The sequence below is a fragment of the Geotrypetes seraphini genome, chromosome 4 (genome assembly GCF_902459505.1).
Source record: "Geotrypetes seraphini chromosome 4, aGeoSer1.1, whole genome shotgun sequence".
Classification (NCBI taxonomy): Eukaryota; Metazoa; Chordata; class Amphibia; order Gymnophiona; family Dermophiidae; genus Geotrypetes; species Geotrypetes seraphini.
The window spans coordinates 88,047,379-88,061,167 of record NC_047087.1 but is presented as its reverse complement, the minus strand read 5'-3'; the positions used below and the strand labels follow the sequence as shown (position 1 = coordinate 88,061,167).

General features: G+C 44.6%; 1 protein-coding gene across 3 annotated transcripts in view; it reads left to right on the top strand.

Annotated features, from left to right (window-relative positions):
* The window catches only part of ABHD10 (abhydrolase domain containing 10, depalmitoylase), a 41,013-nt gene extending 27,488 nt beyond the window's left edge, over positions 1-13,525 (top strand). For all 3 annotated transcript variants that reach the window (XM_033943879.1, XM_033943881.1, XM_033943878.1), the window contains 2 exons: positions 2,298-2,435; positions 12,796-13,525. In XM_033943879.1, coding sequence (XP_033799770.1) covers positions 2,298-2,435; positions 12,796-13,125 — 468 coding nt within the window. In that variant the 3' untranslated portion in view covers positions 13,126-13,525. The remainder of the gene's footprint in view (positions 1-2,297; positions 2,436-12,795) is intronic.
* The last annotated feature ends 264 nt before the right edge of the window (positions 13,526-13,789 follow it).

Below are 13,789 nucleotides of genomic sequence, written 5' to 3'. Positions count from 1 at the left end.
ATTTTGGTAGTCTTGGGACTTTTTGCAGGAGGTGTTCTTTCTGCAGCACATCCTCTTCCCACGTAGGCAGGGCACTGCAGAAAGAACATTTCTGGGGCAGGCCGACAGCAGGAGGCTCGCTTCATTGTGCCTCCAGCTGTCTGAAGATTTTAAATTACAGTGGCGGGTAAGTGGTAGGTGGGGAAGTCGGGACTCATGGAGGTTCCCGGAGAGGGTTTCACTACAGTGTAGTGTCAGGTGCCGTGTTACCATGGACCACATAAAATGGACAGGTGGGCTGCATTTGGCCCACAAGCCTTGTGTTTGACACATGTGGTTTAGAGGATTATGTGTACAGGCCTCTGATATTTATATCTCCTGGGAGAATTCTGTGCAGCGCAAAATCCCCCTGCTCTGTAGAACATGAAGGAGGAGGAAATGAACCACTGTGCAGTCACTTCTTCCTCCTTCCTTCTCTGCCGTCTTAGACTAGATTGTTTATGTGAACTATATGTCATATAAACAGTCTAGTCTGAGTTGGCAGAGGAGGAGAAAGTGACCCAGTGGACAGTGGTTTACTTTCTCCTCCTCCTGCTGCTGCTGTGCAATCCCTGCCGGGGAGGGGAAGAGCCAGCTCCAGAAGTACAATGAAAAGGGAGCAGAGAAATGTGAATGTGCCATTGGGGTGGAAGAGAGCAGAAAAATAATGTGCCATTGGGGAGGGTTGATGCTAGAGCTTGAAGAGGAGCATTTACCTGCAAAAACACTACAAATACACTTCTCCCTCCAAATTCCATGGGGTTAGGGGCAGAGCCAGCCCCCAAATATGGAAATATCGTGAATAATTTTAGGGCCAACTCTGACACCACTCCTCACCTTACCTGGTGGTCTAGCAGTGAAGTGGGGCTCCTGCCCTGTGCAGAGCCGTGAACAAAAATGGTTGCCTTGAGCTCCCGTGGACTCATGAGACTACAGCGGCAACTTGCAGCAGCCATTTTTGTTCACGGTTCTGCATGGGACAGGAGCATAGGAAAATTGCTCCTGCCCCGCTTCACCACTAGACCACTAGGTAAGGTATGGAGAGGTACGGGAGGGAGACAGGGGTGGGTCAGGGTTTAGAAACTAGCAAATAGCTTAAGTTGCGAGTCCTAAACCCACGAATTTGGAAGGAGAAGTGTAAACAGCCCAGAGGAAGATAAGTTATTGAATATATTAATTCAGCTAGCAGTAAAAATGATACGATAGCAATGGAAAGTTACCTCAGTTGTCAACTACAACATGTGGTGGAATATTGTATGTACCACAGATAAATATAAAAAAATAGAAGCTATAAAGAATATATCCTTACTTGCATTCGAAAAGACTTGGAAACCACTAATTAATGTCACTATAACACCCTTATAATTATTTTCTGAATGTATACTGCACCAAGCCATTCTTATTATATTCATAGCACATCTATACTTCATATATTAATGCTGGTTTTGTATTAATGTTGTACATATGTTTTCTTGTAATATCTCATTAAAATAAACCAATAAAAATATTGAACTTAAAAAAAGCACAAAAATTTGCACAGAGTTCCCCCAGGGGTAGTGTACATATGTTAGTATCGGAAGACCAGATCTGATCTTAAGTTTATTAGGATTTTATATACCGCCTATCAAGGTTATCTAAGCGGTTTTTACAATCAGGTACTCAAGCATTTTCCCTCTCTGTCCCGGTGGGCTCACAATCTATCTAACGTACCTGGGGCTATAGAGGATTAAGTGACTTGCCCAGGGTCACAAGGAGCAGCACGGGGTTTGAACCCACAACCCCAGGGTGCTGAGGCTGTAGATCCAACCACTGCACCACACACTCCTCACAAAGTGAATCCATTTGATCTTTGTATCCAAATGGAAAGAAATAAAAAAAAAAACTGGCCAGCCAAGCATTCATATTAAAATAAGTTAAATAACTTCATATTTGATATTGTGTTTAAATGATTTAGAGCTAACCTCAATATATAATTTATTACTTGTCATGAATTAGTTATAGCTAACAAATATTGGGCTCCTTTTACTAAATGGTGGTAGAGGTTTCTACTACAAGCTGGCGAGGTAAATGCTCCGACGTTCATAGGAATTCTATGAATGTCGGAGCATTTACCTCGCAGGCCTGTGGTAAAAAATCTCTACTGCCGTTTAGTAAAACCCAGCGATTGTCCTTTATCTTTAAGCGGGGGAAGTATTTTTCTGTACTGGCGCCTGAAAAAGTAAATCTTGAAAACCACTGCTGAAGTAAGCTAACAGATACATTTTCATTTGTTTTCTCAGATATTGGTGGGCTCTAGCATAGGTGGCTGGCTTATGCTGCTTGCAGCTTTAGCAAGGCCAGAGAGGATAGCAGCTCTTGTCGGGGTGGCTGTCGCTGCAGACTTTTTTGTCTCCGCTTTTAATGAGCTTACTGTGGAGGTACTATTCTGCTTGATTGAATACCCAATTAAACTCTGCTCAAATTGTTAAAAAGTTTCCCAGACATGTTTGTCTTTTTTGTGAGATTGGGTGAATTTATATAGAGGGGAAATAAAATGGTTGTGAAAATCAGAAGATGTTGAAAGATATTAAACATTTTTTTGTATATAGCTATTCAGATTCTTTTTATTTTGCAAACTGATTTCCAGTGCAATAGGTGAGACATTCTAGACCATAGGGTTATTTCCCCTTACTCGCATGAGCTGCAGAAGAAATCCAATCCAGCTTTTTCACTCTAACTCCAGAGTACTTCACAGGCTAGTGCCCACTAGCATCTTTTCTTCTGCATTCATGACTGCAACTGTGTGGATTCTGCTCTTCGAGTTTTATTATTTTGAATTCAATGTAGTTTTGTCCCTTTCATGGATATTTTCATGTTTGAAGTGGATTTGAAGCTTTTCCTGCTTGAGAATTCACAGACTTCGGTCTGTAGCTGACAGGCTGATCCCTTTGGAGTACCTGTTAGCCAGTCTGCTTGGTCTTCCTTGGAACTCAGGTCTGTCCCTGATCTAGTCTCACTCCCTGTTAAGCAGGGGGTCGAGCGCAGACTGTTGCGCGCTTAGATGTTTCGCAGTGTGCTGGCTGCATTTTCGTGCCTCCGCCTACCAGGTGCGCATCCAGTGGTCCGCAGGGGTGGAGGCATAGTCAGACATTGGCGTCTGACTGGTAGCCCAAAGATCAACTTGGAGGATGCATTTCCAGCAGTGTGGCAGTGAATTCTGAACCGGCTATTGAAAAAGCTGGAAGCAGGTGCAGCAGAAAGATGACAAGCTCCAACAACGATTTTCAAAAGTTAATTTTGAGGGATTTTGAAGGTTTTATAGTGTTCCCCTCCCCCCCCCCCCCCCCACCTGAAAAATCCTATTTTTGTTTAATTTCGGGAAGTGCTTTTATAGCGTGTTTTTGGCTTGAATTCTGGTCTGGCAGCCATCTTGGATTTTCAATGATCTTTTTTTCAACATCTCCCTGTTTCTTTAAAATTCAGATTTTTTTCCAGGAAAACTGCTAGAATGGAGTCCTTAGGTCTCCTGGTTTGGAGTCATACCAAATTTCTGCAAAATTGCCACGTTTAGAGCATTTTTGCGCCATGTGGCTCGGTCAGAGGTGGTAGTAACAACTGGTTCAGCCTCCCCTTCACAGAAGCAAGTGATTACATGCTCAGCTAGCCTGTTGGAGCAGCCACCTTTGCTTTTGGGACTTGGATCTGCAGCTTTGTCTGTCAGACGTGAGACAGACTCTCTGCAGCCTGACAAGTGAAAGTCTAAGTCAACTAAGGGTGACTCTATGCCCCAAGGTTCAGATATCTCAGAATTCATGAGATTTTTGTGGTCCAAATTTCAATCCAAGGGTATGGCTGCTGGGTGCTCTTCTGTTCCCCCTGCTAAGTATCTCAGTGGCAGAGTGTGCTCAGGGGTTGCTGTGCTTCCGCCTCCGCCATCTGTTCCTCCTTCCCAGACTGTTTCAGGGGTTCCAGCGGCTGATCTGGACGTCCCTGATCCTTTGTTGGACAATGCTGCACTTCCTGAATTGGGGGATCAGGACTTGGGTGCTGGATCCATGGATCCCTTTGGAGCTCTGGATCCAATTGTCTGGTGCTTGTTTAAGTCTGAGGCGCTGCCAGACCTGATTGCTTTACAGGAGTTGAGCTTGGATACCCAGCCCGCTCCTTCCATTTCTTCAACTTCTTCTCCCTGGCTCTGCAGCATTTGTTCGCAATCTGTGACCTTTCCTGGCATCTGGATATGAGTTCATGGTTACGGATCAGTTTAACTCTCTGGATGGTCCTTTATGGAATGCTAGGGCTATGTCCAGCTTGTATCCTCTGGCGCATGAGTGTCGGCAGCTTTTAGGGCAGCCCAAGGTGGATTCCCTGGTGGCTCAGGTGACCCGCCACACCTCTCTCCCTAGTGACAGGAGAGTTGTGTTGAAAGCTATGAAGCCGAGTGGATGTGGTTCTCCGGAAAGTTCTGAACCGGCTAATTTAGACATTAACTGCAGTGACTATGTCCTTTGTGGCACATACCTATCTAGCTCAGCTATGAAGCCTTTTCCTTAGCTTCTGTTGGCTGGGATGGACTACATGGTGGATGGCTTATATGACCTTTTGAAAGTGCTGGCAAAGGTGTCATACGCTATTTTGGCCCGCTGAATGCTCTGGGTTCGGCAGTGGGCTGATGATTCCACCTCCAAGGCAACTCTGGCGCAGCTGCCTTTTAAGGGGCAGTTGTTTGGCAAGGGTCTAGATGACCTCATGAATTTGGTAATGGACCGTCACCCGAAGATCTTGCTGGATAGTAGAGCACGGCCCAAGAGTTCTGGGCATCCTGCTTTTCATGGTTCCTGATGAAATTTTCGTGACTACCGGTAAGATTATTCTTCTTCATCGCAGAGATTTTCTCAGGGTTCCAGGCTACAGGCTCACTCTGCCTTCCATCGCCCATCCTGCCTGACCTGCCTGTACAACCCAATGACGCCATGTAGTCGGATAGGGGGTCAGCTCTCAAAGTTTCAGCCTGCCTGGATGCGCATTATGATAGCCCAATGGGTTTTGGAAATTATTCAGTCAGGGCAACAAGCTGGAATTTACCCAGCCCCTGTCAAACTGGTTCGTGTCTTCTCCTGTCTGCTGTTCAGTACTTGCTGGATATTCGAGCAGTAGAGCCGATGCCAAGCGAACAGTCGGGCTCAGGCAGATACTCTGTTATTTTATTGTTCCAAAGACATGATCTGAAGATTGGAGACTAATTCTGTTTTTGCAGCGTGTCCATCCAGCTTTCAAGCTTCCTCGTTTCCGGATGGAGACCGTGCGGTCGGTCATTGCAGCAGTGGCTCCGGGGGAGTTTCTGGCCTCCCTGGATCTTACAGAGGCAAATTTGCACATTCCCATTTTTCCAGATCACAGCAAGTTCCTGCAGTTGCATGTGCTGGATCAGCATTATAAGTTTTCAGCCCTGTACTTTGGGCTGGCAACAGCGCCCCGGAACTTCACCAAAGTGATGGTGGTAGTAGCGGCTCATGGTGTGAAACAAGAAGGCGCACGCTGCTTTAGTCACAGATCCGAACCCAGAAGTGAGAGACTCAGTACTCTAGAGCAGCAGTCTTAAACTCAAACCCTTTGCAAGGCCACATTATAGATTTGTAGGTACTTGGAGAGCCGCAAAAAAAATAGCTAATGTCTTATTAAAGAAATGACAACTTTGCATAAGGTAAAACTCATTATAGTTTATAAATCTTTCCTTAATTGTCCTATCCACTCCACCTCACAATCGTGTACAGACGCAGGAAAGTGCTTGTGTGAGGTTACAGCAGTGAGGTGGGCAATGTTCCAAAACAATGGTAACATACCGAGGGCCTCAAAATAGTACCTGGAGGGCCCTTGGGCTGTGAGACCACTGCTCTAGTGCAACTGTGGCCTCCGGAGGTTCATCTATATGTTTTTCTGCTTTTACCACTGATCAGCTGGGTCCTTCGGAGGATTGCGACTCACCCCAGCCGCATCATTCTGGTGTTGCCCGATTGGCCTTGAAGACCGTGGTACACAGATCTGATGCAGCTATGGGTGGAATGCAGTCTGTGCCTGAGCGTCTATCCTGACCTTCTCATTCAGGCCCGGTAGCCATGGAGGATCTGGGTCTCTTTGCTCTTACGGCTTGACTCTGAGCGCATAGCCTTAGAACATAAAGGCTATTTGGTGTTTGTGATAGCTGCACTTCTCAGGTCTAAGAAGTCGTCTACGGTTTTGGCTTATGCTAAGGCACTGGTGTGACCAGGAATAGGTGGACCCTTATTTGGTTCCGATGTGGCTGGTCCTTGGTTTTTCTCCAAGCTGAACTGGATAAAGGCCTCATGGTGGCAGATCCAGGTGGCCAGTCTGTCCAGTTTTAGATCCCTGGATCGTCGGTTCTCTTTGGCATTGCATCCAGATGTTGCTTGGTTTTTGAAGGGGGCTCTTTGGATCCGACTACATGTTAAGAATCCGTTTCCAGCCTGGGACCTTAACATGGTACTGTCTGGCCTTGCCAGAGTTTCTTTTGAGCCTCTTAGGGATGCTTCTCTCCTGGATTTAACGTTCAAGACTGTTTTTTCTGGTCGCCATCACTTTGGCCCATAGGGTTTCCGAATGGCAGGCATTGTCGTATTGATACCCTTTGCTCCGAATTTCTGAGACTGGAGTTTTTCTGTGGACAGTTCCTTCCTTTTTGCCGAAGGTAGTTTCAGCTTTCCATGTCAATCAGGAAGTGTGTTTGCCTGTTGTTCAAACTGACAGGTTCCAAACATCAGGATCATCTGCTGAAGAAGTTGAACGTGCTTTCATTGGTTAGATTTAGGAAATCTGGACATGGAGCTATTGGAATTTCAAGAAAACTCTATTTTGAAAAATAAATTCTATGACATGCACGAAACACTTGAGACGATAGAAGGGATGACAAAGGACAGCACAGTTCTAAAAATGAAATCCTTAAAGTGTGGAATTCTCTGCCAAATAATTTTGTCAATGAAAGCACTTAGGACTGTTTTCCTTACTTTGTTTGGATCATCTTATGCTTGTGAGCAGCTATTTTCAGCTTTGAATTATATCAAATCTGACAACAGAAATAGATGACCTGATTGCTGCATGTGTTGCTTTCAAATTTACAAAGTATGAGCCAAGGTTAGACAAATTATCAGCATGCATACAACAGCAAAAATCACATTAATTGTTCAAAAGCATGCTGAATGTAAACTTACCTTTCAATAAAAAGTTGTTTGTATCATTGAAAGCTCTGTTATGTGTTTCTTATCAGACAAAAGATGTTAATGTATGAATTGTTTTTTCTAAACTCAAACCTCAATATTCAGGTTAATTTGCTGCGTTGGCACTTTGTGATAAATAAGTGGGTTTTAGGTTGCAGTTTGGGCATTCAGTCTCACTGGTCTAGACGGTCTCACCTATTGCATTGGAAAAAGAGATTATGTACTTTGGTCAGCTCTTTTCTAGTAGATAGGTGAGGCATTCTAGAGCCCTGTCCTTGCTGTGCATGTTTTCAGATTTCAGTCTCCCAATCTGTTTCTTGGAGACCGGTTAACCCTTTGGGGTTAAGAAAAGTTTGTATATATGTATAACCCAGTGGTAGGCAAACTCATTAGGCAAAAGAGCAATAATCAGCAGTACAACAATTAAGATTTTTTTTTGAGAGCCATACCCCGTGCCCGCTTGTGCTATGATGGCTACGTCAACCCGACTGACATCCCGCTCGCCCGCACGTAGTCGAAATCGATTCGTGGCAGAGCCTAGAGAATGACACGGGGAAGAAATTTGTCTCTGTCCCCATCCCCGTAAACCATCTGATCCCATCCACACAAGCCTCAAATAGTTTTATACTGAACTTATATTAAAGTATAAATAGAAACAATATTTTGTACAATTGTCAATTTATAAATCAGCATCTTCTCCCCACTCTCTCTTTGCCATTTCCCTTCAGCATCCTCAGCCCACTCTCTCTCCACTTCCCTTCAGCGCATGCTCATAAAAACAAGCAAGCAATTTTATATCATTTTCATTCTATTCATTCATAGAAATTAAAGTCTAAATAATGCCAGTCACATAACAAAATATGATTTTACAAAAATAATTCCCTGCATAGTCAAGCCTGCAAGGATGATTAGATGTCTTCCAGCAGCTCCCCTCCCTCCCCCTTACTTTCATGACAAAGTTAGAATGATCTATCAACAATAAAATTTTAAAAAGCACACTACGCAGAGAAAATGTTAATTATCATTTATATTCCACAGGTTTTCAAAGAGGTCAAGGCAGATGACTTTTTGCAATGTCACCTTAGTAACAACTATATAAAAATAGACAAATATACCCCCTCCCTTTTTACTAAACCGCGATAACGGTTTTTAGTGCAGAGAGCTGCGCTGAATGCCCTGCGCTGCTCTCGATGCTCATAGGCTCCCTGCACTAAAAACCACTATTGCCCCCTTTCTTTCTATTTTTCTTTTTTCATGCCCCCTTTCTGTCTGTCTCCCATCTCCCTTCTTTCTTTCTGTCTCCCTGTCCCCCCCCCCTTTCTTTCTTTCTCCCTGCCCTCCCCCAAGCCACCACCATTGGGGAATATGCCGCCACCGCCGCAGGGGAACAGGCTGCCACCGCCGCCGGGGAATAGACTGCCACTGCCGCCATTGGGGAACAGGCCGCCGCCGAGTTCTGAGCTCTCCCTGCTTCCCTTCCCCAGGTTATACCAGTGGTCGGCAAATTGTGGCTCTGTAGCCAATAGAGTGCGGCTCGCAGCTCGTCTAGAGCAGGGGTGCCTAACCTGCTTCCCTTCCCTTTCTTTCTCACTGCCCTCCCCCAAGCCACCGCCATTGGGGAATAGGCTGCCACCACTGCCATCGGGGAATAGGCTGCCACCGCCGCCATCGGGGAACAGGCCAACGCCATGTTCTGAGCTCTCCCTGCTTTCTTTCCCCATAAAGAGGACGCTGAAGCGCAGGGCCGACCAATTTTCGCCACCCGACGTCAATTCTAACTTCGGAGAGGAAGTTCCAGGCCAGCCGGGCAGCGATTGGCTGACCCAGAACTTCCTCTCCGATGTCAGAATTGACGTCGGATGGCAAGATTTGGGCGGCCCTGCGCTTCAGCGTCCTCTACGGGGAAGGGAAGCAGGGAGAGCTCAGAACGCGGCGTCGCCCTGTTCCCCGATGGCAGCGATGGTAGCCTATTCCCCAATGGCGGTGGCTTGGGGGAGGGCAGTGAGAAAGAAAGGGAAGGGAAGCAGGTTGGGCACCCCTGCTCCAGACGAGCCACGAGCCGCACTCGATTGGCTAAAGAGCACAGTTTGCCGACCACTGGTATAACCTGTTGGAGTAGTTTTGAACTCCTTTGATGCCTCTGTTGGTGGTTAACGATACGGTTTAGTTGTTTGAGCAGAACAATTATTTAGCCCATGTCTGGGCAACTTCGGGCCTGAAGGGCCGGAATCCAATCGGGTTTTCAGGATTTCCCCAATAAATATACATTGAAAGCAGTGCATGCAAATAGATCTCATGCATATTCATTGGGGAAATCCTGAAAACCCGATTGGATTCCGGCCCTCGAGGACCGGAGTTGCCCATGTCTGGTTTAGCCTGTCGTTACAGGTGCCTCTACTTCACAGATGGGTGTGTCTCTCTATGCTTGTGTACTTACTGCTAGCTAGAGGGTGCTATATTAGCTTATGAAGTACTCTGGAGGCTAGTGCTGCCCGATTCGCAATTCGAATCAATTCATAGATTCACTTTGGGTGAATTGATTCAAATCGATTTGTATTTTTAAAAAAATCAGCATCGCTGATTCGGGGCCCAACCCTCCTCCCCTCGCTGCTAACCTAAAGTTGCTCTTGCACAGTTTCTGTCTCTGTGTTTCAGCGCTATAAGTATTAGTAATAGAGATGCGGCAAAATCTGCACCGACCATCCCTCCCACTCACTGGAAGCAGACATCTGCCGACGGGAAGTCGGGGAAGGCTCGCATCTGCTCAAGGGCGAACTTCAGCTTCTGCTCCGAACTCCTTCCGCTCTTGTCTGCGCGAAGGAAGCTAGAGCCCGGGGCTGCAAGCACGTGGATAAGATCAAAGAGAAGGGGCTAATGTAGGCTCTAGCGCAGCCGCGACGTCAAAGCTAATAAGCTGAAGAGCAGAGAGGAGGGATGTCTAAAACCGAGCCGACAGGACTGGTTTACAATCTCCCCCCTGCAGCTGGGTAACTTGGAAGCCCTGATACTTTCTTATTACATGCCATAAAAACATAGGAGTTGCCATACTGGGACAGGCCGCAGGTCCCTCAAGCCCAGTATCCTGTTGCCAATAATGGCCAACCCATGTTACAAGTACCTGGCAACATAGGCACCAGCTCTGTGGGTGCATGAGCACCCCCAATAATTTGGGGACCTCACATGATCAGGGCTAATGTACGGTCCATCCGGGCATCTCTTTCCCTTCTGTCCCTCTACCTCCCTTCCCAGACTTGTTTGGAGAGGCCCCAGCAGGGCAGCTATGCTCACAAGTTGCTACCCCGAAGCTCAGGGAGAGGGTGGATCACAGCAGAGGGAAAGCTTCAGGGCAGTGCTGGCAGCTTGTGAGAATGACTACCACGCTGGGGCCCATCTGAACAAGAAGAGTGAAAAGAGACCGGAAAGGTGAGGGGAACGGAGGGAGAGGGACAGAAGGGGAAGAAATGCCTGGACCGTGTGGCCCCCTGGAGATGTTTTAAGTTAGCCCGAGGAGGGATAGAGATACTGGATAGGAGGGTAGTTGGGAAGAGAAAGGGAGAGCTGGTTGACCCTTGGGTGGTGGGGAAGAAGTGAGAGATGCTGGATGAAAGAGTAGTTCAGAAAAGGAGAGATGGTGGATCTGGGGATGGTGGGGTCCATCGCTGCAGCTGCGTGGATGGAGATGAAAAAAGGGAAGATGCTAGACCTTCGGGGGAGGGAAGGGAAACAGAAGGGGAGAACAGAGATGGAAGATGGATGGTTAGCACGGAGAAAGAAGGAGACCCTAGCAAGCAAGTTATCAGAAGACAACCAGAGCCTGGGACCAATATGATTTGAATAATGACCAGACAGCAAAAGGTAGAAAAATCATTTTATTTCTGTTTTGTGATTACAACATGTCAGATTTGAAATGTGTATCCTACCAAAGTTGGTGTTAGACCGCGAATGTGAGCTAGGATTTAACAGAGAGAGGAAAAGTATTTTTTGTTTGTTTATTTTGCTTACACCACAGCACCAGTGTGGGTAGGAGAGGGCAAAGGGGTGAAAAGTCTATAAAAGGGGTGAAGAGGCTATAAAATAAACCCCTAATTTCCCACTAGATATGAAAGAGTGCAACAAATATCATTAACTAACAGGAAGGGCCTCAGTCATAGAGCCTACGCAAGTCATAGACTCTGACCGTACAAGTCTGCGTACATTCCCGGCTCCTTAGCTCTAATCATCGGCAGCCTTCCAGTCCCTTACCTCAACTAAAAAGATTTTAAATTTATTACGAATAGATTCCTAAAAAAATTTTTTTTATATCTTTTTTTATCTTTTAAAACTCTAAGTTCTATAAATTGATGCACTATTTCTTTATAAGAGACTTAATTTAAATATCCAATGTCCATTGAAATTACTTAGCTTTCAAATACTATGTCCCCAGCAAACTGCTTCAGACCATGCCTGGTCTGAAGCAGTTTGCTTTTTAGTTGAGGTAAGGGACTGGAAGGCTGCCGATGATTAGAGCTAAGGAGCCGGGAATGTACGCAGACTTGTACGGTCAGAGTCTATGACTTGCGTAGGCTCTATGACTGAGGCCCTTCCTGTTAGTTAATGATATTTGTTGCACTCTTTCATATCTAGTGGGAAATTAGGGGTCTTTATTATTGTGAATATTACTCTCACTAAGGGATTTGAGGATAGTGTGTTTAGTATAAAATAAACCCACCAGGATGTTTGAAAAAAAACACCCAATTGGGCAGGAAAATTGAATTGAAAATTAGATTCAATAGGCTGAATCGAATCGAAATTTTTTTCCTGAATCGGGTAGCACTACTGGAGGCAGAATGAAAAAGCTGGACTGGATTTTTTCTACAGCTCATGCGAGTAAGGGGAAATAACCCTATGGTCTAGATAGAATATATCGCCTATCTACTGGAAAAAAGCTTTCAACGCTCTTTATATTACCCTATAAACTTTTTTCAGACCAGTATCAACATTTTTGGTTTATTTATCAGCTTTGCACTGCTTGATAAATTAACTTTTAAGATACTGGTCATCATAAGGCTAGATCACCTTAATCTTTTTTTTAACCTTTTTATTTGAAGTGATTATAGGTTTCCTAGCAGTGTTTAAAATATCATTTTAAGTGCTTTTTAACTTGTCTGAATCCTCGTTATCTATTTAGAACTGCAATCACCTTTTTGCTAAATTGAACTGATCAGTTGGAGGCCTAGTGAGGAGGGCAATCTTACTTTTGGACTTTACCATTTAATATGAGTCATTTCAGTAGTGATCAAAGTGCTTCAAAAACCATGCATATGCCTGGTTTTTACTCTTAGTGAGATTTGCAGTAGTGAATTTATTACTTTACTGAGGGTACTTTAAGGGGGAGGGGAGTTCTTGTTACTATTTTTGGGATACTGCTTTAAATTGGTTTCCTAGCCTTGTTTTCTTGATTTTATACATTTTTATTTACACACAGTAATAAGCAAAGATCTAGAATAAAAGATTTACTTCTAAAGAAAAGTTGTTCCATTCTAGGATTAAGGGAAAAATCCACACATTTCATGTTCTTTTTCTGCAGGAAAAAAAAGAAATAGAAGAAAATGGAGAATGGTCACTGCCATCAAAGTATGCTAAAGATGGTTTTTATAGTGTGCCTTATGAGACCATTAAAGAAGCTGAGAACCACTGTCTTTTGGCCAGCCCCATCCCCATAAGTTGCCCTGTCAGGCTTATCCATGGTATGCAGGATGAAGATGTATTATGGCATGTCTCCCTGCAGCTTGCTGATCGGGTCAACAGTACAGATGTTGATGTCATTCTCCGTAAACAGGGTGAACATTACATGAATGGAAAGGATGACATGAAACTCCTGGTGTATACTATTGACGATTTGATAGATAAGCTGTAAACTGCAAGTTGAGCTGGCCTAGAGGACTAAAAAAGTGCATGAGTTTTATGTTGGGCAACCTTTTTTTTTCTCATGAGTTAAACCAAAGCCTCCATCTTAAGAGACTGAGTCTATTTTTCTACAAGAAAAGTAAAAAGGGGAGAGTCACAGACTGAGACCAGAGCTTTAATTTGAGAACCTACAGCATAATTTTCTTAATGCTTGATTTGCAAAGATAACAAGCAAATGTGATGGTAACAATATTAATGTAGTTATGTATCAATCCTTCAATGATTTGTGGTTATATTAATTTCCATATTGTTTTATATTCACTTCCTATTTTTTTATTTTACCAGCAGATGTTTACCTCTTCTTACTAGTTTAAAATATACAGCACAATAAACATTCAGGTTCTGCTATATTTGTGGTTTTGTTTCCTAAGCTTTTGTGCTTTCGCAGAGGAGTATGCGAAATCTAATTTTAGAAGAGAGGCAGCAATAGGGAGAAGAGTTTGTGTTCCTTATGGTCCATTAGACAAGTCCAGATGCATGAGATTCATGCTGGGATTAACTGGTTCACAATAATGAACCTGATCTGGTGGACCAGGTTGGGCTTTTTCAGAAGGGAGGAGTGCAGTATCCATTGGGGAAGGGGATGTCCCCCTGTTAGAGTTCATATCTTCTGA